This window comes from Dendrobates tinctorius, unplaced genomic scaffold (assembly GCF_039654945.1).
Source record: "Dendrobates tinctorius isolate UK_male_01 unplaced genomic scaffold, ASM3965494v1 ptg000231l, whole genome shotgun sequence".
NCBI classification, from domain to species: domain Eukaryota; kingdom Metazoa; phylum Chordata; class Amphibia; order Anura; family Dendrobatidae; genus Dendrobates; species Dendrobates tinctorius.
The window spans coordinates 18,714,892-18,738,993 of NW_027361898.1; the positions used below are offsets into that span (position 1 = coordinate 18,714,892).

Below are 24,102 nucleotides of genomic sequence, written 5' to 3' on the forward strand. Positions count from 1 at the left end.
ACACCCGGATCACAGCTGCTCAAGACCATATGTAAGAACGATCTTGTTTTTCTCTTCAAATAATTATTGCATGTCATGAACTTACTTTTCTTCATTTTTGTAATCACTTTTTGAATGAACAATTAAAAACAAGATTTATTTTATCCTCAATTCAACATTGCTTTTACTTTTTGATTCTCAACCGTGCATTTACTTGAAAGTAAATAAGGAAGATATATTTTTCTTCATATTGGCGAGCCAAAGCCAGCCTGATCTTTTGTGCTAATTTTGGTTGGCATTCCTTCCTCGATTGTACAAGGCGGGAGAACTCTGCTAAAAACACCTGTTGTACAAGCCTCCTCAGGAATTCCACTATTTCAGGGCACAAGGATCAGACTGAACCTAGAAATGACGGGTGAGGATCGTACAGAGCTGCATGCGTCCCATCCAGACGGAGATCTGAGGATTGCATAAGGACACAGAGGACCATCCATTGACGGGAAAGACTCTCAATAGGTGAGAAAAAAAAAAAATGGATTTTATATATAATTATTGTAAGAAAAGTAACATAGATTTCAAGTTTGTTCATAATCATACGGATGCCCAATTATGGTCTAGTTTGTATAATCAATGTGAGGCAGAAAATGTTAAAATTGACAAAACGTTTCTCTCAGTAAGAAAATTACAAAGGAAACTTCAGAATGTTATGCAGCTAGTTCATGTGTATAATAGCCTAGTCTTTGAGAAAACTGAACCAAACACCTATAAAACATGCATTGTCACACAAGACATTAATCACACTGACACACCACGTGACACACAAGAGTCTGACGGGGATTACTTTGATTGTCCGAATTGCCTGATTTTGTCAGAGCACATAGAACAATAGGAAGATCAAATAGATACCAGGACAGAGTTATTGTCTAAATTACGACAAGATATAAAAAGGGTTTCTGCTAACACAAGATTAACAGGTAAACAGGAGGACAGTGCTGCTGCCTCATCATTTGTACCAAACATGCAAGATCCAGATGCTTCAGTAGAGGAATTAGAGGCAGTAGAATTACAACGGAAAAAATTACATGACAGAGCAGCACGTATTAATCTGAAAATACACGATCAGTTAATGAAAATTGTAAAAGACATTCCAAATTACAATGATAAGGTGGATGCCTTTTATAATGCGGACATTTTTGAAAACACAGACAAATACAATCTAAATGATGAGCAAAAGAATAAAATATTCAAAGTTTGGTTACCTTCACATATGGGAAAAAGATTACAAACCACACCCAGATTAAATGATGAGAATGAAATGACACATAGTACAAAAGAAGACAGACTTAGACAATTAGTATTGTTTACAACTGGAGAAGACATGCCTACAGTTGATATTTTAGGGAGTTTACAAACAAATATTTCTGAAGATCCGTTCTCTTTTTTGGTAAAGTTTGAACAGGCTTATCGAATGGTAATGGAGCTCGGGCCTCACGAAGAGCCAGCATCCATGATCAAATTTTTTGTAAAGAAGTTCAAGTACTTAGATCCTGCCTCAGTGCAATTGGCTAACACTTAGCCATCATTGCAAGAAGCAACAGTTTTTATTGACAAAATAAGGAGATCCATGAAACAAAACCAGGTCAAAGCTAAAATAGCGGTAGTTCATGAGAAAGAAGACAGTCAGCTGAAACCTAGAGCCACAGTATTCTCCAAGAGCAGGAATCACATTGAGCATAGAGGTAAAAATACTACACAAAGGAACAATATCCATTGTTATTTTTGTGGTATACCTGGACACTTGAAGTGGCAGTGCAGGAAATTTTTGAGAGCAGAATCAGAGATAGGTACACAAGGAACAGGTAAGCTTGGAAGGGAAAACGGACTCATGCCAAAATCATACACCACACCTTCCGCACCTGCGTTACAATCTTCTGCACCTGCTCATACTGCCAACAGACAAACACAGTCACCATATGCACCATTAATCAGACAGATCAGAGAGATAACAGTGAAGGAAACAGAGTCAAGGCATAGAATTCCAAGGTCTTTTAAAAAGGACACTGGTCTTCTCCCATCTCCTTCATCTTTCTGACAATCACAGACTATTCCTGTACCACATCCATTGGAATTTGTGACTCGAGTTACATTGGATGATTGTGGAAGACCATTTATCAAAGTAAGTTTAGCAGGCCAGAATGTTGTATTTCTCATTGACACAGGAGCTCAGTTAAGTGTTACAAACCTTGATTTGAAGCTAAACCCAGATTCACCAGTTTGTACAATTGTCGGTTTCAGTGGAAAAGGTGGAACTAAAGCAACCTTAGTTCCCAATGTGACATTGGAAATACCTAGTTCTTTCAAAACAGAAGTTGACATCTGGTATTGTCGTGATTCTGAAAATATACTTGGCACAGATTTTATGCAGAAATTCGGATGGGTAGTTGACCTAGGAAATCAAGTGATCTGGAAAGATTCCAATGGTTGTAAACCGGTAGTCATTGACCCTAATGATTATAGCCATGTTGGAAGTATTTGCTTGAATGATGTGGTGTCATCTGACCATTTGTGGCCTGACACTAATGATGACGAGGTATTGACAGAAATTGTACAGCTTTTTCCTTCTCTTTGGGCTCAGTTCAGGAACGAGGTTGGTACAATGAAGGACGTTATTGTGAATGTGGAGGGGCGTGATCCCCCGCCACAGCGTCAGTATAAATTGCCTCCAGAATCAATTGATTCTATGTCAAAGATCATACAGGAATTGTTAGATCAAGGTGTTATCCGAAAGGCTAATTCTGTAAGTAACAATCCTTTGTGGTGTGTTTTGAAATCTGATGGTTCTTATCGAATGATATTGGATTTACGGATGTTCAATAAGCATACACCCAATGTCGCGCCAATTGTGGCAGATACTCATGACATGATGGCAAGGTTAAATGCAAAGGCGAAATACTTCTCTGTACTGGACATTAGCAATGGTTTTTTCAGTATACCTCTTGAAAAGAGTTGTCAGTATAAGTTTGCATTTACTTTCTTGGACGAGCAATATCTGTTTTGCAGATTACCTCAAGGAGCACATTTGTCACCTAGTGTTTTTCATCAGGCATTGGCAAAGGTATTATCCAGATTTTCGAGGCCTGATTGCATTCTGCAATATGTGGATGATATTTTATTGTCTACAGAGGATAAAGAGACACATGTTTCTCTTCTGACAGAATTGTTTGAGTTGTTGCATGATGCAGGGTTGAAATTGAACACCAAAAAGGTCAAATTGATGCAGACTGAGGTCAGATTTTTAGGGGTGCTGTTGAGTCCAGGAAAAAGGCAGCCACTGCAGGAAAGAATTGAGGCAATTGCTTCCCTACCAATTCCGACATCACACAATAATATAATAATAATAAATTTTATTTTTATAGCGCCGACATATTCCGCAGCACTTTACATTTCAGAGGGGATTTGTACAGACAATAGACATTACAGCATAACAATAATCACATACAGTAGATTATAACAAATACCAAGAGGAAAGAGGGCCCTGCTCGCAAGCTTACAGTCTATGAAGGCATTGAGACACAAGGCATTGAGACATTTTTTAGGTCTTATGAATTATTCAAGGGATTTCATTGAGAATTTTGCAGATAAGGCCAGACCTTTATATGATCTTTTGAAAGGTGAAAACAGTGATTACTTTGGTCCTTGGGGTCATGAACAGCAAACCTCATTTGAACAATTGAAAATGAATTTACAAAATGCACCTGCTTTGTCCACAGTAGATCCTTCAGCTCCATTTGCTTTGCAAGTGCACACATCGGAGATTTCTGTTTCTGCTGTGTTGCTGCAATTACATGGGGAAGAGTGGAGAATTTTGGGCTATTTTTCAAAACTTCTCTCACCTGTTGAAAAAGGTTTTGAGACCTGTGCAAGACACTTGGTAGGTGTGTACTTTGCAGTCAAAGCAACCGAACATATTGTCGGGTTCAACAAAATCATTTTGCAAACTCCTCATTCTACACTAAAACTTCTCTTTGAGAATAATATCCCAGGTGTGTCACATCAGAGATTTGCTCATTGGTTACTGTCATTGTCTCCCAAACAAATTGAGGTAGATTACAAGGCCAAATATGTTCTTCCTCAGCTGATGCAATATGAAGGACAAACTCATGATTGTTTACAGTCTTTTTTCAGGATCCAAGTCCATCACTTTTCAGACGGAAGGCAGAGGTAACAGACGAACCAATTTTTGTAGATGGTTCCAGATTCTATTCAGATGGGCACTATTATTCAGGATATGCCATTTTTTATCCCAAAAGAGGACAGGTTGTGAAGCACAAATTACCGAGTCATTTTTCAGCTCAAAGGGCAGAGCTAGAAGCAGTAAAAATGGTACTACAGCTGAATGAAGCAGATGATCAGTGTCCCATTACAATCTACAGTGATAGCTCTTATGTTGTAAGATCACTGACAGATTACTTGTCAGTTTGGGAAAAAAGAGGCTATGTAGATTCATCTAATAAGACTCTTGTTCACAGTGACACACTGAAGACAATTTTCAGGATAGCATCAAAAAACCCTAATGGTTTTGCTATTGTCAAGGTTCCGGCCCATAAAAAATCTGATGATGAATTATCTGTTGGAAATGCAACCGCAGATATGCTAGCCAAAGAGGAAGCCCTGACAGGAGAAGAGGTGTTTGAACCTGAACCTCTCGAGGTTTCAGCAGTTCAAAGAACAGACACGCATATCCCTTCTTTTGCGGAAGAACAAGGAAAAGACTCATCTCTTGTTGCTTCCCGGGTTGATCCAAAACCTCCCTTTGTTTGTGAAAACGGGGTTTTGTGTCATGACTTAAACGGGGAGTTGCGTCCTGTTGTCCCAAGACATCTACAGGTTGAGTTCACAAAATACAATCATGAAAGTTTGGGTCATTTGGGCCAACAAAAATTGTTAGGCATTCTCAGAGAGAAATTTTACTGGGAAAAGATGGAAGAGACAGTGCAAAGTGTTGTTCAATCATGTCTCATTTGTGCCCAAATTAATCCAAGACTAAAAGGACAGAAACCGCCACTACTCCGAATCGCACCTGCAGATGGTCCATGGTCTACGTTACAAATTGACTACATTGGACCGTTACCATCAGGTAAAAATGGTCTCAGGTATGCATTGGTTGTAGTAGATGTTTTTTCTAAGTGGGTTGAAATTTTACCTGTCAGGAAAGATGATGCGTTGTCTACAGCTAGAGCATTAGTTAATCATGTCTTTTGTACTTGGGGGATCCCAAGAATGATCACTTCTGATCGAGGAAGTCACTTTACAGGAAAAATCATGCAAGCCGTTTGTGCTATTCTAGGGGTACGACAGCAGTTTCATGTACCCTACCATCCACAGTCTGCTGGTATTGTGGAAAGGATGAATAGAACAATAAAATCCAGAATTGCCAAGATGTTATTGGACAAAGGCAATACTTGGGTTGATGCAGTACCTTTTGTACTGTTGAGTGTAAGAGGAACAACCTCTGCCACAACTCAGTTTACTCCTTTTGAACTGATGACAGGAAGAAAAATGCCATTGATTTTTCCTCATGAACCATTTTTGTCTACACCACAAAAAGTTGCTGTTGCAAGGTCCAAATGGTTGCAATTGTTGCAGGAAAATTTGAAAACGATTCTTCCACATGCTGCATCAAGAATGCAGAGAATGGAGCCACCATATGTATCCAAATTCAAGAAAGGGGCTCTAGTGATGATTAAAACTTTCAGGAAGAATGGACCATGGGAAAGTAATTGGGAAGGTCCCTTTGAAATTATCGAAACCATGGGACAAGTGATGATTCTTGTGCAACGAGCATCTAAGGTGGTTAAAAATACCCGCAGACAACAAAAATTGTGGGTACATGTTGATCAATGCAAACTGTATATTGCAAAATAATGATACTGCATTTCTTTTAGGAAGAAATGGATTCCAAGAAGAACTGGAATACGAAACTCCACATCCTTGATGGAAGGGATTCAACATCAATCCTTCAGGAGGAAAAGAAATTTCCCAGGAAAAGCTACTATGTGATGGGAATTACATTTCTGCTGTTTTGTACTGTTTCAACTGTGATCTACGCTGAAGATATTTTACACCATGGAACAAATACTAGTGAAGTGAAAGAACTCTTCAAAGGAACTTTACATCCAAGGAAACCAAGAGGAACGAATCTACAAAACTTAATAGATGAGGACATACCGGACGATTCAGTAGATATTACTGAAAACATTTGCATGGGTTTTGGTGCAAAATGCTGTATTGAGCTACACTTCATACATGACACTAACATTACATGCAGCCACAGGACCTAAGACTAAGTTCACACAGTTACAAGGAGATTATATACACAATAATAAGACAGGCACATGGGAATGTAGTCCTACAGATGTGTTATTCTGGAATATAGAGATAAGAGGTGAAGAGAAAGCTGAGTGGTCAGGCGATATTACAAATGAGATGATCGCAAAAGGGAAAGTTGAAACATCCAAGACAGATGCTTGGTTAAAGACACAACTTTTTGGGAAAGTTTTAGATCCTTCATTTCGTTCTATTACAGAAGGAGACGAGGATTGGGTAAAAACATGGAATTTTCAGATAACCAGAGAACCAGTACAAGTACAGGTATCTGTAGTTTTTACAGTTTCAAATACTATAGCTCCAGAAGTAAGGGTAACACCACAAGCAGTATATAGTCAAGAAAATATGTCTCCTTTATTACTAAAATGCAGCACGAAGTTAGAGCTACCTTAAGAATCTCTGTTAATATGGACCAAAGATAAATCATTTTTGGGAAGTTTTTCAAATGGTCCAACAAATGTTATACACAGAGGTCAATCCGGTAACGTGAGATGGTTAAATAAGGATTTTATTCTTTCTGTAGATAATCCATCTCCTAAGGATTCTGGACTTTACCAATGTTGCATTTTAACGAAATATAACTACAAACAATGTAGAGATGTAAAGGTAAATATATGGTCAGCAATAGATAATGTATGCACACAGACAAGATTTCAACCATCTACTCCTTTTCAGATCAATCAGTTCCAATCTAAACCTCTATTACGAGATGGAGTGTTTCTGACTATGATATGGAATTTTAATATGATCAGCTGGAAGATTTCTACAAAATATCCCCAGTGTCAACCACATCTCACTAACATGGAGATGGGAATAGAACAATGGTTTGGGAAAAGAACTTCAACACAGGTTAGGAGTAAGAGGGGAGTGTTAGAAGGTATTTTGGGGGGATTAGGAACAGTAGGAAGTTTAATTAACACTATGGACATTCATACACTTAAATCAGATCTGGAAAATATTGGGTATATTGGAGAAAAAGGGGTAAAGATTCAGAAAAGCTTGAATCAAGTCCTTGAAAAGATGGTTTTGAACACTGCTGCTGTATTGGGATCTTCTGTATCACATCTACAAGATGCTACTTTAGCTTTAATGGAAAGTGAACAGGAATCTCAAGTGGCCAAAACATGTCTAGAAATTCAGATTGAATATTCCACCAATCTGAAAATGATTGCACAAGCCTTACAAAGTGGAATTACCCCTTTAGGGCTAATAAGAAATTTGCCCATACAATATAACTTTGCGTTAAACCATACAGATTTGTGGGTAAATAAGTGGTTAGGATGCGAACAGAACATTTGTGTAGGAACATCACTGATTCCAGTGTCAGGAAGAGAAGAAACCCTGGTTCCTATAGGTGTTCTGGGAATTCCTGTCAGTCCTACACAATTGTTACATTATCAATTACAGTACACAGATTTTGCATTTGATGGTACAAACATTGAACAATTAGACATTTCGTCATGCTTAAATTTTGTTTCCAAGGTAATGTGTCTACCTGGACAGGATAAAGTCATTTATCATTCATGTTTCCATAATCATACTTCTTGTCATGCCAGAGTTGAAAATGTCCACACGATACATGACTTGGTGACACCAGTAAGCGCTAACAAGATTTGTTTCCAAGTCATGTCAGGAAAAGAAGCAGTTTCTGCATTCTTCTCATCTTGTGTACATGTCGAAAATCTGACAATGGGTTTATATTGTATTGAGGGAAATGTTAAAACTCTCACAAAAAAGGAAGGAAGTATTAATATTACGTCAATAAGCTCAAGACGTCTGAAAATCCTTCCGATCCAGTTCAATTTGTCACAAGTCAATAAATTTCCTTGGGATTTGTGGACAAATGAAATAAAGAAAGACAAGGGTTTATTAAATCTGCTGACAAAACAATTAAAAGAAGCTGAAATTGTATTTAGACATGAACAAGGTAATCTAAATGATATTGAACATGAATGGACGAGTATGTCAGGGTCATCTTGGTGGAGAAATTTAGGAAAATCTGTAACTAGTTGGTCACAGTCTTCAGCGAAAATGGCAGCAGGGAATGTATTATCTAATCCGATTGTTATTTTATTTATCCTAATTTTGCTGTGTATAATATATCAAATAGTTATTATGTGTAAAATTAGGAGAATTTATAAGAATATAAAGATAGAAATGAAAAAGGAAGATGATATTTTAAGAGAGATGTTAAAACGAAAAAATATAACTCTCTAATTTAATTTTTGTTTTTACAATAGGTTTGAAAATTCAGATGACATTCAGGGCAGATGTTGATACAAGGTTTTCAGAATAAAGAATGAATGTGATACGAATGGTGAGAGAATGAGTTAGGATTGATTATGATATGTCTCAAATCATAATCAGGGGGGACTGTAAAATATCAGTATTTCTATAATATAGATTAATTCTCTCATACAGAATCTATTTAACAGGCTCTGCTTACTTTAGAGAAGTGACTGAGTTATTCTGGGTGCCTTGGCTCATACAGCTGTTTCTCTTGTCAAATGTATAGGTCAAAATAGTCAGAGCTGTCAAAATGTGACTATTTAGAGATAATGAATGGTTCTAAAGATCTCAGACTTTAGGCTTAAATATCTCAGACTAAGGTAATGCATAAATAACTGTATGCATATTGTTAAAATAACTAGGGTTCACTTAATATGGAAGAAGTTATGATCATAGTGGCAAGCCACCATATGTGGTTGTAGTTTATAGGTCAGAATAGTATATAAAGCCGACCTAACTCTTGTTCAGGAGATCTCATATCCCTTGAGACTCTCGAACACCCAGATCACAGCTGCTCAAGACCATATGTAAGAACGATCTTGTTTTTCTCTTCAAATAATTATTGCATGTCATGAACTTACTTTTCTTCATTTTTGTAATCACTTTTTGAATGAACAATTAAAAACAAGATTTATTTTATCCTCAATTCAACATTGCTTTTACTTTTTGATTCTCAACCGTGCATTTACTTGAAAGTAAATAAGGAAGATATATTTTTCTTCAGATCTGCATTGCAGCGCTGGTCCCTTCTGATCAGATACCACATGTGGTGTCACGAACACTCATTACAAAAACTCTTTATTTTCATCTCTTGTAAATATGCCCCTTTAATTGGATGCCCAGGGCAACGGACCGGGTCACCGCCGCTGTGACACTGCCCCTTAAAGAAGCAGCCCGGTACCGAGTACCCCATGGACCTAGTGGGTGCTCCAGCTATATATATATATATATATATATATACAGTGAGTACGGAAAGTACAGACCCCTTCAAATGTTTCGCTCATTGTCTCATTGCAGCCATTTGGTAATTTCAAAATAGTTCATTTTTTTCTCATTAATGTACACTCTGCACCCCATCTTGACTGAAGAAAAACAGTAATGTAGAAATTTTTGCTAATTTATTAAAAAAGAAAAACTGAAATATCACAGGGTCATAAGTATTCAGACCCTTTTCTCAGACACTCATATTTGTCACATGCTGTCCATTTCCTTGTGATCTTCCTTGAGATGGTTCTACTCCTTTATTGACGTCCAGCTGTGTTTAATTAAACTGATAGGACTTGATTTGTAAAGGCACACACCTGTCTATATAAGATCTCACAGCTCACAGTGCATGTCAGACCAAATGAGAATCCTGAGGTCAAAGGAACTGGCCAAGGAGCTCAGAGACAGAATTATGGCAAGGCACAGATCTGACCAAGGTTACAAAAGAATTTCTGCAGTACTCGAGGTTCCTAAGAGCACAGTGGCCTCCATAATCCTTAAATAGAAGAAGTTTGGGACCACCAGAAGTCTCCTAGAGCTGGCCATCCAGCCAAACTGAGCAATCGTGGGAGAAGAGCCTTGGTGAGAGAGGTAAAGAAGAGCGCCAAGATTACTGTGGCTGAGCTCCACAGATGCAGTAGGGAGATGGAAGAAAGTTACACAAAGTCAACTATCACTGCAGTCCTCCACCAGTCGGGCCTTTATGGTAGAGTGGCCCGACGGAAGCCTCTCCTCAGTGCCAGACATATGAAAACCCGCATAGAGTTTGCTAAAAAAAAACACATGAAGGACTCCCAGACTATGAGAACTAAGATTCTCTGATCTGATGAGACGACGATAGAACGTTTTGGTGATAATTCTAAGCGGTTTGTGTGGAGAAAACCAGGCACTGCTCAACACCTACCCAATACAATCCCAACAGTGAAACATGGTGGTGGCAGCATCATGCTACGGGGTGTTTTTCAGCTGCAGGGACAGGACGAGTGGTTGCAACTGAAGGAAATATGAATGCGGCCAAGTACAGAGATATCCTGGAAGAAAACCTCTTCCAGAGTGCTCTGGACCTCACACTTGGCTTAAGGTTCACCTTCCAACAAGACAATGACCCTAAGCAAACAGCTAAAATAACAAGGGAGTGGCTTCAGAACAACTCTGTGACTTGACTGGCCCAGCCAGAACCCTGACCTAAACCTAATTGAGCATCTCTGAAGAGACCTGAAAATGGCTGTCCACCAATGTTCACCATCCCACCTGACGGAACTGGAGAGGATCTGCAAGGAAGAGTGGCAGAGGATCCCCAAAATCCAGTTGTGAAAAGCTTGTTGCATCATTCCCAAGAAGACTCATGGCTGTACTAGCTCAAAAGGGTGCTTCTACTCAATACTGAGCAAAGGGTCTGAATACTTATGGCCATGTGATATTTCAGTTTTTCTTTCTTAATAAATTTGCAAATATTTCAGTTTTTTTTCAGTCAAGATGGGGTGCAGAGTGTACATTAATGAGAAAAAGAATGAACTTTTTTTTTAATTTAACAAATGGCTGCAATGAAACAAAGAATGAAAAATTTGAAGGCGTCTGAATACTTTCTGTACCCACTGAGTATATATATATATATATATTATTTTAGTGGTTAAAAACACTTCTGACCTTTGTAAAAAAAATGTGTTATTATATTCCAAGACAAATAACTTTTGTATTTTTCCATCAAGGCAGCTGGGTGTGGGCTTGCTTTTTGAGTATGGGGATACATACAATGTTTTGATAGATTTTTTGCCAGAAGTACATTGATTACAACACTGCAATTTTGTCCTTTCGATTTTTTTCATTTGCAAGGTTTAACCTAATTGGTTAATTGGTTACATAATTTTAAATGCTCATAGATTGTCAAAACATTTTTTTATTTCTTTATTTGCAACTGTAGAAAAGAGGAGTGATCCAAATTTTGATGTTTATTTTTTAGTAACTTTTTTTTTTACCTTACCCGATATCAGCCTTGAACCTGATTGCGCTATGTATTGCAATATTCCAGTACTGCAGTACATAGTGAATGGCACCCTATACAAGCCTATGTGCATTTTGCATATGAGGCAGTCACCCCATGGATGTCGGGTGGGTTAATAAGTGGTTGTTTTCAGTATTTTGCACCTGTGTTGCCCTCCACCTTATCACAGGGGGCCTGCAGCATCCTATCGTGCATTTGTGTATGGACATGGTATTGCAAGTAAAAATAAAAGAAGCCCACAGCAGAGCCATGGGTGTACAGTATTAATCCATGACTCAGCTTTGTAGGGCAAGCATGGGTTAAATTAATAAAGGTAGAAGAAGCAAGGGCTCTGTAGGATCAAAAGTTTAAGGGGATTGGTAAACAGGGAATGTTTACAATAGAGCAGGCCTATATATTATCTGAGAGTTGGTGGGGGCTATCAATCAGCACGAGGCATCAAGGACAAAGGTTCCCCCACGCCCTTTAATTTGGGGGTTCAAGTAATGTTGAATTATCAATAATGGTAGATGGGGGTGTCGTCGGGTCATTTCAGCGAGCGGTGGTGAGGGGATTCTTGAAGTTGGAGGGAAAATTATGGTGGGGGGTTGGACATCAAGTGGATGGTAAACTCCCCTTTATGTTTGGATTTGGTTGATTGCCTGGCGGATTTGGGGCTCTACAGGGTAGGGTCCCTGGGTGTCGGTGTTATGGAAAAGGTTTTCTGGCAACAAAGGTGCCCCCAAGCCTGTGGTTGCGGCTGCAGGTAATGCTGGATGGTTCAATATTATTTATTGGTTTACGCCAGGTTTTGAAGCTCCAAGGACCTCCTTATTGACAAGTTATTTATTGTAATGTTTGTATAATAAAAGGTTGTTTTGGTCAATTAATCCTAAGAAAAGGTGGTACAAGTGTTCATTTGGTCAGGATCTGTGGGAGTGGGGTGGTGATGTGAAATGGTTGGGTGGCAGTAGGGAAGCCTCTACAATACTGCAGTCATGGCTGCAGTTTTTATTTTTTCTGTGAGGTTACCTGTGAAGTCCAGCCAAAATACTTGTCAAGTAAAGACCCTTATTAACCCCAAACTGCTTATCCCTTTCCACTGTGAGCAATCAAAGAATTAAACTGTAGCGATCAGAGCTAGCTCCAGTCACGACTGGTCAAAAACAGATGACGGATGTAAAACACAATGACACCTAGATATATAAACGTGGACTACTTACCAGCTTTAGCCTCTCCTTGCCTACCAACAGGGTAGTGTAATTCAGACACAAGTCCATTTCCCTTGCATCTGTATGCTCCAATTAGTTCTCTGAGGCTGAGAAATTTTTTCACCTCAACACCTTCCACAGACTGAGTGATAAAGGAAGAATTGTATCAAAATGGAAAACAGAACATGATGCAGTGAACTGGTCATCACTGATAACACTAAAAACTATGGAAAAGGCAAATACAATCCTACAGATAAAAATCTATTTCCATAAACAGGGTGGTCCAAAAGTAGGTGGACAGAAAATAATAACATTTATTTTGATCTATATATAAAATTATATTTACTAACACAAGCATAACATTGACAGTTAAATTTTATTCTGAACAATAATACAAAAGCCCTTAAATTTTATCAACGCAGGTGCTCAAACACAATTTGCACAGTTTTGAAGTCTGCATCTTACCCTTCGACAAACATTTTTGCACAAGTCTCTTTGGGTATTAATTTCTTGAAATACATCTCTTATGTAATTTTTCAAATCACTGACACTTTTTGGTTTTCGACTATAAACTTTGTCCTTGTGTACTCCCCAAAAGAAAAAAATCCATTGGGGTCAAGTCTGGTGAACTGCCAGCCAGTCAAGTGGGCCTCTTCGGCCAATCCATTTATTAGGAAATGTTTCATCAAGATACTCGCGGACTACTCTTGAATAATGTGGAGGGGCCCCATCTTGTTGGAAATAAAGGTTATTTGAATTAGGCTGCTCCTGTAACTGGGGAACAACTTGATTCATTAGAATTTCGAGATACTTATCTCCTGTGACTGTTCCATCAAAAAAAATGGTCCAAAAAACATCAAAACGTGAAATACCACCCCAAACATTGGCACCAGGCTCATTTAGTTGTTAATCTAACATTAAATGCATGTTCTCATTATACCAGTAAATACAATTCTGTCTGTTAATATGGCCAGATAATTTGAAAGTAGCTTCATCACTCCACATAATGTTATCTAAAATTACTGGATTTTCTTCAATTTCGTCAAGCATAATCTCACTAAATTGCAGCCGCCTGTCTGGATCATCCTCCAATAAACCATGAATTAGACGTGGACGATAAGCTTTCCACCCAAAAGTTTTCAGGATTCGCATGATGGAAGCTCGTTAAAGTCTCAATTCTAAAGAGACTCTTCTGGTGGACTTTTTTGGACTCTGAACAAATGTTTCAGCAACAAGTTGTATATTATTTTCTGTACAGGCTGTTTTGGGTCGACCAGTTTTTGGAGCATTAAGGATTGAGCCAGTGGCATCGAATTTGTCACGAATACGGTAAATGGTTTGTCTCTTTGGGACTTGAGTACCAAATGTTTCAACCCAATTTGCTCTAACTGTTTCAGCATTTTGAGATTTCCAATACTCTTTTAAAATCCATTTACTTTGATCTGTATTTAAATTATTTGCCATTGTGGGTTATCTGAATTATCTGAAAAGAAAACAGATTTGGGGGAGATTTATCTGTGAAAACTGGATCTCTGAAACTGACTCAGTTGCCCTTAGCAACCAATTAGATTCCACCTTTCATTTTCCAAAGAATCTGTGAAGAATGAAAAGTGGAATCTGATTGGTTTCTAAGGGCAACTGAGTCAGTTTCACTTTACACCATGTTTGATAAATCTCCCCCTTCATAACCCTATTACACATACTGTCCATCTACTTTTGGACCACCCTGTATTTTTCCATGGGTAAACATAAACACCCTGGTACTTAATAATGGTACTAAACTGGAACCTGAAGATGAACTATTATCACAGGGTGCAGAGATTATATAGTGCGAACATATAAATCCCTTAAAACGAATTATTTATTATATACATTAAAAAACACCTATCCCAGTGAAAAATGGCCAATGCCAAAATTAACCAGACCTACGCTGGGATGCTACATAGCCCTACTATAAGGCTCACTGATACCTTCCTAGCCGTGGAGGTTGGCACCCTAAAAACGAGAATTGGTGCCCCCACTCAACGTGGACTATCCCTCACTCCCCTACCAGTCCCTATTCAGACAGGAGGGAAAACAATAATCTGATAGTGAAGAAATGAAACTTCAGAATGCCCTAAGCTCGAGCAAAACCTCAAACAATTGATGTTGTCCTGATAGAACCCCCACATAGGGGTATATTAACCAATATATTGCTTGTCATGTGTAGGTATGCCCATCTGATATTATAGCAATGAACATTAGAGTTGCCTTAGGCTAAAGTAGGACCCCAGGATACTATAAACGATAAAAAATCTAATACCTCCACATCATGATCATATGTGACAAACTGATATGTCCGACAGACAGGTAATACAAACTAACCCCTCTCAAGGGTATACTCTGAATCATAATATAATAAACAAAGTCACTTATCATGTGTAGGTCAACCCCGACGCGTTTCCCCGCCTGTAGCGGTTCATCAGGAGGAATCAATAAACGTCATATCCATGTATGATACCCAGATGATGCATGATGGCACCGGTGGTCAGGAATGAGTGGATTTAAATAACCCCCATGATGCAAAGCCACAAATCAGCCCCACCCATTATCCGGTGGGCAAATCACGTATGAGAAGGTAATGATAAGCCCCAATACAACCACATAATACCGTAGATAGTAGCCGCCCTCAGCGTCAACAGCTCACGTCATCACAACCGCCTATGATACAATAGATCACGTCACTTGTCTTATCTATTGCATTTTTTCTAGGCTGTATTGTGCATAAATATGTGACTCTTCAGATTTTGTATTAGTCTAGCCTGATGAAGAGACCTGAGTAGTCTCGAAAGCTTGCAATGTGTTACCATCTTTTCAGTTAGCCATTAAAAGACATATCTTCTGAAGTTTATACCTGAGAATTCCTAGGATAGGAATTTTCTATATACTTTCCAAGATTCATAAGCCAGGGAAGACAATTATCTCAGGGGTGGGAACACTCACTAAACAAATCTCAGGGTGGGTGGAAAATGTCCTTAAACCACTTGTAAAAAGACAGTCAGCTATTTACAGTATAAAATGAACCTTTTAAAAAAGCTATCTACAATAGGTCCTCTTCCTAAGAATGCCATCTTAGACAACATGGAAGTGGAATCCCTATATTCAAGCATCCCGCATGAAGATGGACTATCCGCCTGCCTAATGTTCCTTGAAGCTAATGGGATCCCTTCTGATTCTGTATTAAGACTCACAGATTGATCCTCACACATGTTTTTCATTTTCGGCAAGGAGCTATATCTCAAATGAACTGGAACTGTTATGGGCAGAAAAAATGATACCCCAGTATGCCAACTTTTTCATGGCTAAACTGGAAAATTACATTGATGACATCTTAATAATCTGGATTGAAACTGAACAAGAACTTCTAAAATTTCAAGGCAAATTCATTACATTTCATCCCACCATAAATTTAACATTGGACCATACAAAATGGAAATCAACTTTCTGGATACCACCATAAAAATTCAAAATAGTTAAATCCAGACATCGGTGTATCGGAAACCAACTGACCGTCCCACATACCTCAGATAGGACAGCTTCTACCCGAAACACAAAACCAAGACAAATAGAAGAGGATGAGGATTTGCACACAGCCGAAACACCAAGCAACAGTCACCAATCAACACTACAAACTCCTTTACCAACAACCGACACCTCTACTCCAGAGACTCTAAGCTGAACGCTAACCTCTGCACTGCTATCAGAAGTGCTTCTAATTAGTGCAGAAGTACTTGAAATCAAATGCTGCAGTCTTCTGGTCCCTCTCTGTCACGGTAAACCCATGACAGGAGCACTGTGTATATGTCACCCTAGCCTTAAAGAGATAAAGACGAACAAAATTAATTTTAATCAACACTTTAATCAGTAGATCTTTGAATAATAATAAGTTCCACAATTGGATGTGTTTAAAAAAAATCCTGTGCTGACATAATCTAATAAATGTGCCCCTTTTATGTACAGTATAATGGCTGTGTCTGACCGTACAGGAACATGATCTGATCATAGCACATCTCCTAGGCAGAGGAGGACACAAAAGAGAGGATACAGACATTACAGCAGAGGATCACAAATTATTCTTGCTTTCAGATAAAACATCACTTAAAAACAGGCATTGAAATGTTTTGCATCATTTGTGATCCCATGCTGTCCTGTCTGTATACTCTCTCTTGCTTCCTCCCCTGCCCAGGAGATGTGGTATGATCAGACCATGTTCCTGTACGGTCAGACACAGCCATTACACAGTACACATCAGGGGCACATTTATAAGATCATATCAGCACAGGAACATTTTATTTAAACACATCCAATTGTAGAACATATATATTATTTCAAGAAATATTAATTAAAATGTACTTTGCTAATGGGAAAACTCCTTTGAATATATTGTAAAGTGTATCTCTTTGTAATCAATATATGGTGTAAGGTAGCGCTGTCATTCGGGTAAGGGATACTTGCTTGGCAGCCAATAAATCACATTCGGCACAGGTTTTCCATAAAACAATCACAGTCCAAGCGGTTTATTTAGGCATCATAAACCATGACCAGCAACATAAAGTTCATCAAAACAGCATAGCGTCCATGACAGAGCTTCACTCTGTTTATCCTGTAGTGGTACAGATTGTGTAATGTCCAGCACACAGGCTCTCTTAGCCTCACAGTTATATCCCCTCTCAGGGTTTACCTCATGACTACTTCTCCATACTCCAGACATTCATTCCCTCCAGGGAACTATCAGGCATGTGCAGCCGTTAAACACAGCGTTCACTTGCTGTCAGGAAGACAGCCCCATCTCTCTCAGACGGGACCTTCCAAAACAGACCAACCAGGTCCCAGAATTCACTCCATGTGACCTACCCTGGCCACCTTATATGGTCCGTAGCCATGCCCACTGGGTCACATGGCTATGACCTCATCACAGGTCCTTCAACCACTCATACACACTTTAGAATAGCGTTCTTAAACACACCCCCTGGGTGAGTTTGTAGGTAACTGGTTCCGCCCATCTCACCAGTTACCTGGAGACTTTCCAAACACATTGAAACAGCACCTCAGCAGTATCACTGCTGATCAACACACACACAAGTCTCCATCCCAAGGCCACCCACCTTGAGATACATAACGGTCATTCAGTATTCTGCCACTCATCCTCTCTCCTGGGACATCCACACAGCGCCACATAGCGGACACAGTGGTCACTACACCACAATGGTGAATATGAAAAAGCCAGACATGTTGTGTACCTACATCATAAGATTAATACTTTGTAGCGGTGATAGGCACTATGGCTGTGTCGGACTGGGGTGACAAGGGCCCACCAGTAACCAAGTCCCGGGTCCCATTTTTCAGCTACATGCAAATGTGACATTATCACAAATGTGTATAACAGTGAACTGCTACTTTTGTCTGTATATAGTGATTCCAAGTATGTTATCCAAGTACTGCTCATGTAAGATGGTGGTGGCCCTCTCTTGCAGAGGGGCCCACCGGAGGATTCTCCTGTTTTCCTGTGGGCCAGTGCAAGTCTGCACTATGGTTAGGACCAGATTACTTACTAACCTGATTGCAATATACAGTATTAAGTGTCTAAAGCTAAAATGTCCTTCCTTGTGAAAATTGCCTTTTCATTATAAAAACTCTTTGAGAATTCTAGCAAATTATGTCTACAACAACCAAATACTTGTACTCCCCCAGATTTCTTTCTTTTGACATTAAATACAAATTATTCATTTCTGACATGTGGGATTTGGTTGACACATACTGTTGGGTAATAAAATTTGCTTTAAGCTGTAACACCTCTAATTTCTGTGGCTATGAAAGGAAACCAAATCATGAAGAGTATGCAGAAAATAATGTGAGGCAGAAAGAAAATGTGGAGGGTTACATCAATTATACAAAGATAAGCATTGTATTTTTCTTATATACTTGTGGCCAAAGTATTCACACTGACTCAAGTTTTGTTTTTTTCACACATATAGCTGCATTAGTGTTTTAAATATTTAGTCAGATTTTTCTTTGGTTCCTGAAGTACTATTATCAAATTTCATAAGTTTTCACACTTTTATTGACAAATACATCAAGTTTATGGAAAGACTTTATATTTACAATGTTGATCCTTATTTTTCAAGATCTTTGCAATTCCATATTTGCTGGATATCAGCTTTTGGGCAGAATTCTGACTGATGACAGCCCATTCTTGTCTAATCAGCGCTTAGAGTTTATCAAAATGTTTGTGTTTTGTTTGTCCACCTGTTTTTTATGGATTGACCGAAGGATCTCAATGGCAATGAGATCTGAAGATTATACTGAGCAATTTTCTGACCCAAAATTTCAATGTTTGGTTCATCAAGCCACTTAAAATTTTTCCTTGTGGCATGGCGCTCCATCATGTTGAAAAAAGCATTGTTCAATACTAAATTGCTCCTTTATGGGAGAAGTTGCTCTTGGGAGATGTTTAGTCACCATTTTTTATGCATTGCAGTATTCTTAGGCAAAATTGTGAGTGAGACGACTCCATGGATGAAAAGCAACCCCACACATGACTGGTCTCAGGATGATTTACTGCAGACATGACACAGGACTTATGGTGGTGCTCACTTTTTCTTTTCGAGACAGTCAGTCTTCTAAATTTCTCAAAAAAACAGAAGGGACTTCATCAAAGAAAAAATAACTTTACCACAGTCCTCTCCAATCCCTGTATATTTCCCGTAGAATGTTTGTTTCTTGGACGTTATTCTTGAAGGGAAGTGGTTTTTGCTGCTCTTGTTGACATCAGGGCAACCTCTAAAATTCTTCACCTTACTGTGCATGCAGATACACAGACCCCTGCTAACTGCCATTCTTGAGCAAGCACTGCACTTGTGTTGAAACAATCCCGCAGCTGAATCCTCCTTAGTAGATGGTCCTGGCAGTTGCTAGAATTTCTTGGAAGCCTTCTTGAAAGCAATTCAACCCCTCTTTTTGAAGGTCTTAATAATCCGATAATTGCTTAAATGAAGGTGCAAAATTACAAAAAGCAATGTCCTTGCCTGTAAAACCTTTTTATGCAAAGCAATAATTACTGCAAAGGTTTCATCGAAGGTAACCATGTTTAACAGAAAAATTATTTCAAGCAGTACCCTCCTTTTAAAGCAACCGGTTAGCTTTCATCAATCATTCAGCATGACTGTCTTGTCTTTGTTAACGCTTTATCCTGAGCTACCGAAAAGAACACTGAAATAATGTAAGTCAGTCATTTTGTAACATGACTAGAATTTAGTCAAATTTTTTAGTTATTAAGTTAATTTGCTTTCATAGCAGGAAATAACTTTGCAATGTTTTATAACTAACATGATCAATTTTAATAAAAGTCTAGGGTTAAAGCACATTTCCACTATAAATTCAATCCTCGTTAGTAGAGTGGTGAGTATCCCCGCCTGTCACGCGGGACACCGGGGTTCAATTCCCTGACGGGGAGGTTTCTTATGTTCTTGCAATTTTAATAAAAGTCTAGGGTTAAAGCAAATTTCCACTATAAATAAATGGAGCAGTAAACTTTATGAAAACCGTAATTTGTGTCGGCATCAAAACTTTTAGCCACGACTGTACAATAGTTAAACATCTCTTGATGATGACAGCATCACATGATTTTGATCATAATTGAAACAATTTGGAATGGAAGGGAGGAACTCACTGTGGATTATAGTGTTTGGGGGGCAATAGCAACCTGAGTGGATCAGAGTACATGTGGAAATGAAATATACACATTTTAATAAACATGTACATACAGTATGCTTTGTTTAGTACACACGCACCTGAACTGAGAGTAATCCATTCTCATCTGGTAAGACACGATAGGTGTGCACTTGCTGAAGGTACCTTATGGTAAACAAAAAAAGTAAAACATTTTCTTTGTAACCATTTTTGCAACTTAATGCAGTAACTATAACATGATAAATCCTTATAAATTAAAAAGAAAAGCTAACAAAACAAACATGTTTGATTAATATCCAAATTATTACAATAGAGCAATACCGGCACTACCACCTTCTAGTGTGCACATTTGCTGCAAAAAGCGACAAGTCATCTACTGAGGTTTGCTTCCAATTCAACAAATAAAACAGTTAAAAATGAGCACTATGAGCACTTGAAAGTATTTCCAACAATTAGGGTATGTTTCCATGGTCAGGAAACGCTACGGATTGGACGCTGCGTACAACCGCAGCATCCAATCCGCAGCGTGCAGATGTTACAGCATAATGGAGGGGATTTTATGAAATCCCATCTCCACAATGCATTCAAAGACGCAGGGGGCAGACATGCGTATACACACATCAGGTGCGTCTTTATAGACCGCAGCATGTCTGTGCGTCTCCGCAAGATAAATTACACAGTCTATGTATAGGATGTGGTGATTCCGCATGTGTTCAATGAACGCATGTGGAATCACCACGCATACAAAAGCCTGCAGCTCTTTGGGCGGAGCGCTGCCAATACTCAATGTGGAGACATACCCTTATTAACACGTACAGTTAGCTCCATATATATTTGGACAGAGGCAACATTTTTCTAATTTTGGTTCTAGACATTACCACAATGAATTTTAAACAAAACAATTCAGATGCAGTTGAAGTTCAGACTTTCAGCTTTCATTTGAGAGCATCCACATTAAAATTGGATGAAGGGTTTAGGAGTTTCAGCCCCTTAACATGTGCCACCCTGTTTTTAAAGGGACCAAAAGTAATTGGACAGATTAAATAATTGTAAATAAAATGTTCATTTCTAGTACTTGGTTGAAAACCCTTTGTTGACAATGACTGCCTGAAGTCTTGAACTCATGGACATCACCAGATGCTGTGTTTCCTCCTTTTTGATGCTCTGCCAGGCCTACACTGCGGTGGTTTTCAGTTGCTGTTTGTTTGTGGGCCTTTCTGTCTGAAGTTTGAATATCCCATGGAGGTCTGGATTTGGAATGATACTCAAAATCAAAGTGGAAAATCAAATTACAAGCTGATCCAACTTCAGTTCTGACTGCTTATTTGGACCGATTTGGGTGAGACTCTATTTAGTGCTGGACTTGTTCTTTTGGAAACTTTAGGATGTTTATGGGGCCATATTTATGGTGATATGGTTTTATTTGATTCTGCTATACCTATAGCCATTTTGTGATTTTCTGGCACTATGATAGTGTTATAATGTATAAATATATAGTATATTATATCATTATGATATTTTTTCATGGTCTTTGAAACCCATGTCCATACATTTCTGTAAATGTGCCAGACCTTTTGTCATGTGTTCTTCACTTTGATTTTCCTTTTTATGTAATATTTTTAAATATTTTTCAATTTTGGATAATATGTCTTTTGTGATGAATTAATAAATTTGTTATATTTCATATGGGTATTTTGTACTTCTTTTCTTTTTTCGTGTATATAGCCTTATTTGGAGTATACCTTTTTAGTGGTAAATTTTATTTATTTAACCCTTTTTCTGGATTTTTATTCCTTTATTGAAGGTGTCTTGATAATTGCCAATAATTTCCATCTTTTGTCTATTCCATTTGCACAACAGCATGTGAAATTGATTATCAATCAATGTTGCTTCCTAAGTGGACAGTTTTATTTCACAGAAGTTTGATTTACTTGGAGTTATATTCTGTTGTTTAAGTGTTCCCTTTAATTTTTTGAGCAGTGTATTTAGGATATCATTAGTTATGCAGATTCTTCTCATGTCACTGCATTGTTACTGTTTTGCTCCTAAAAATCTAAATTTGTTTTATTTTGTTAGTACAGGCGCATCTCACAAAATTAGAATATCATCAAAAAGTTAATTAATTTCAGTTCTTCAATACAAAAAGTGAAACTCATATATTAGATAGAGTCATTACAAACAGAGTGATCTATTTCATGTGTTTATTTCTGTTAATGTTGATGATTATGGCTTACATAATCCCAAAAACCCAAAAGTTATTATTTCAGTAAATTAGAATACTTTATAACACGAGCTTGAAATGTTATTTTAAATTCCAAAATGGCCTCCTGAAATGTATGTTCGATAAATGTATTCAATATTTGGTCGGGGCTCCTTTGGCATCAATTACTGCATCAATGCGGCATGGTATGGAGGTGATCAGCCTGTGGCACTGCTGAGGTGTTATGGAAGCCCAGGTTGCTTTGATAGCAGCCTTCAGCTCATCTGCACTGTTGGGTCTGGTGTCTCTCATTTTCCCCTTGACAATATCCCATAGATTCTCTATGGGGTTTAGATCAGGCAAGTTTGCTGGCCAAACAAGCACAGTGATGCTGTTGTTTATAAACCAGGTATTGATACTTTTGGCAGTGTGGACAGGAGCCAAGTCCTGCTGGAGAGTGAAATTTCAATTTCTAAAAAGCTTATCGGCAGAGAGAAGCATGAAATGCTCTAAAATTACCTGGTAGATGGCCGCGCTGACTTTGGTCTTGATAAAACACAGTGGACCTACACCAGCAGATGACATTGCTCTGTTGCAGTACTCTGGCTGACAGCACCGTACTAGATTAACAACAGTTCTAATGAAGCAATCCACCTCAGACGGTGTGACATCACCCACTACGGAACAGTCCACGGATAAGGGTAACCTATGCGTTTCGAAGGAGTCGTCCTTCTTCCTCAGGGATTGCAGCTCCTATGGTTTTCATAGACTTATATAGGTGGTCATCACTCCAGGTGACTATGTAACCAATGGTATACCATATCTAATTATTTCTATCTCAACTCATAAAAGCAAGCAATTAAAGCTTTATGCTCTGCATTCTGATATTCTGATCTTTTGTTGTCGGACCTTGGATTTGCCTTTTGACTACCCTTTTGTCTTTGATGGATTCTGACCTTAGTTATCAGACCCCAGAGTTTGCCGCTGACTATCCATTTGTCTTATTCCTTTGCCTTTGACGTACCTTCCTGGCTTTTGACCCTGGACTTCTGGACCACTGGCCACACGAGCAGTCTGTGAGTAGTGACTAGCGTGAAAATATGTGTGTAATGAAGATATTACATCGTGTACTGTTGCCCCAGATTATACCTATTCACACCACACATAAGGATCAAATCGAAAAAGTATAATGCACAAAAACATTGGTTTGTTGTAATCAGGGCCAATTCTAGCTTTTCTGCTGCCTGAAGGGAGAATTGAAAAGGTATCCCATCCCCCTCTCCCCATCCAAAAAAGTATCCAGTAATTAATAGACCATAAATACAATTACATATCAGAATGAG

General features: G+C 38.5%; 1 protein-coding gene across 1 annotated transcript in view; it reads right to left on the minus strand.

Annotated features, from left to right (window-relative positions):
- Positions 1 to 24,102, minus strand: part of LOC141059916 (phosphatidylinositol 3,4,5-trisphosphate 5-phosphatase 2B-like) — a 143,935-nt gene that overhangs the window by 107,311 nt on the left and 12,522 nt on the right. Inside the window, exons 3-4 of the mRNA XM_073556120.1 lie at positions 20,661 to 20,724; positions 12,844 to 12,973 (exon numbers count right to left, since the gene is read on the minus strand). Coding sequence (XP_073412221.1) covers positions 12,844 to 12,973; positions 20,661 to 20,724 — 194 coding nt within the window. The remainder of the gene's footprint in view (positions 1 to 12,843; positions 12,974 to 20,660; positions 20,725 to 24,102) is intronic.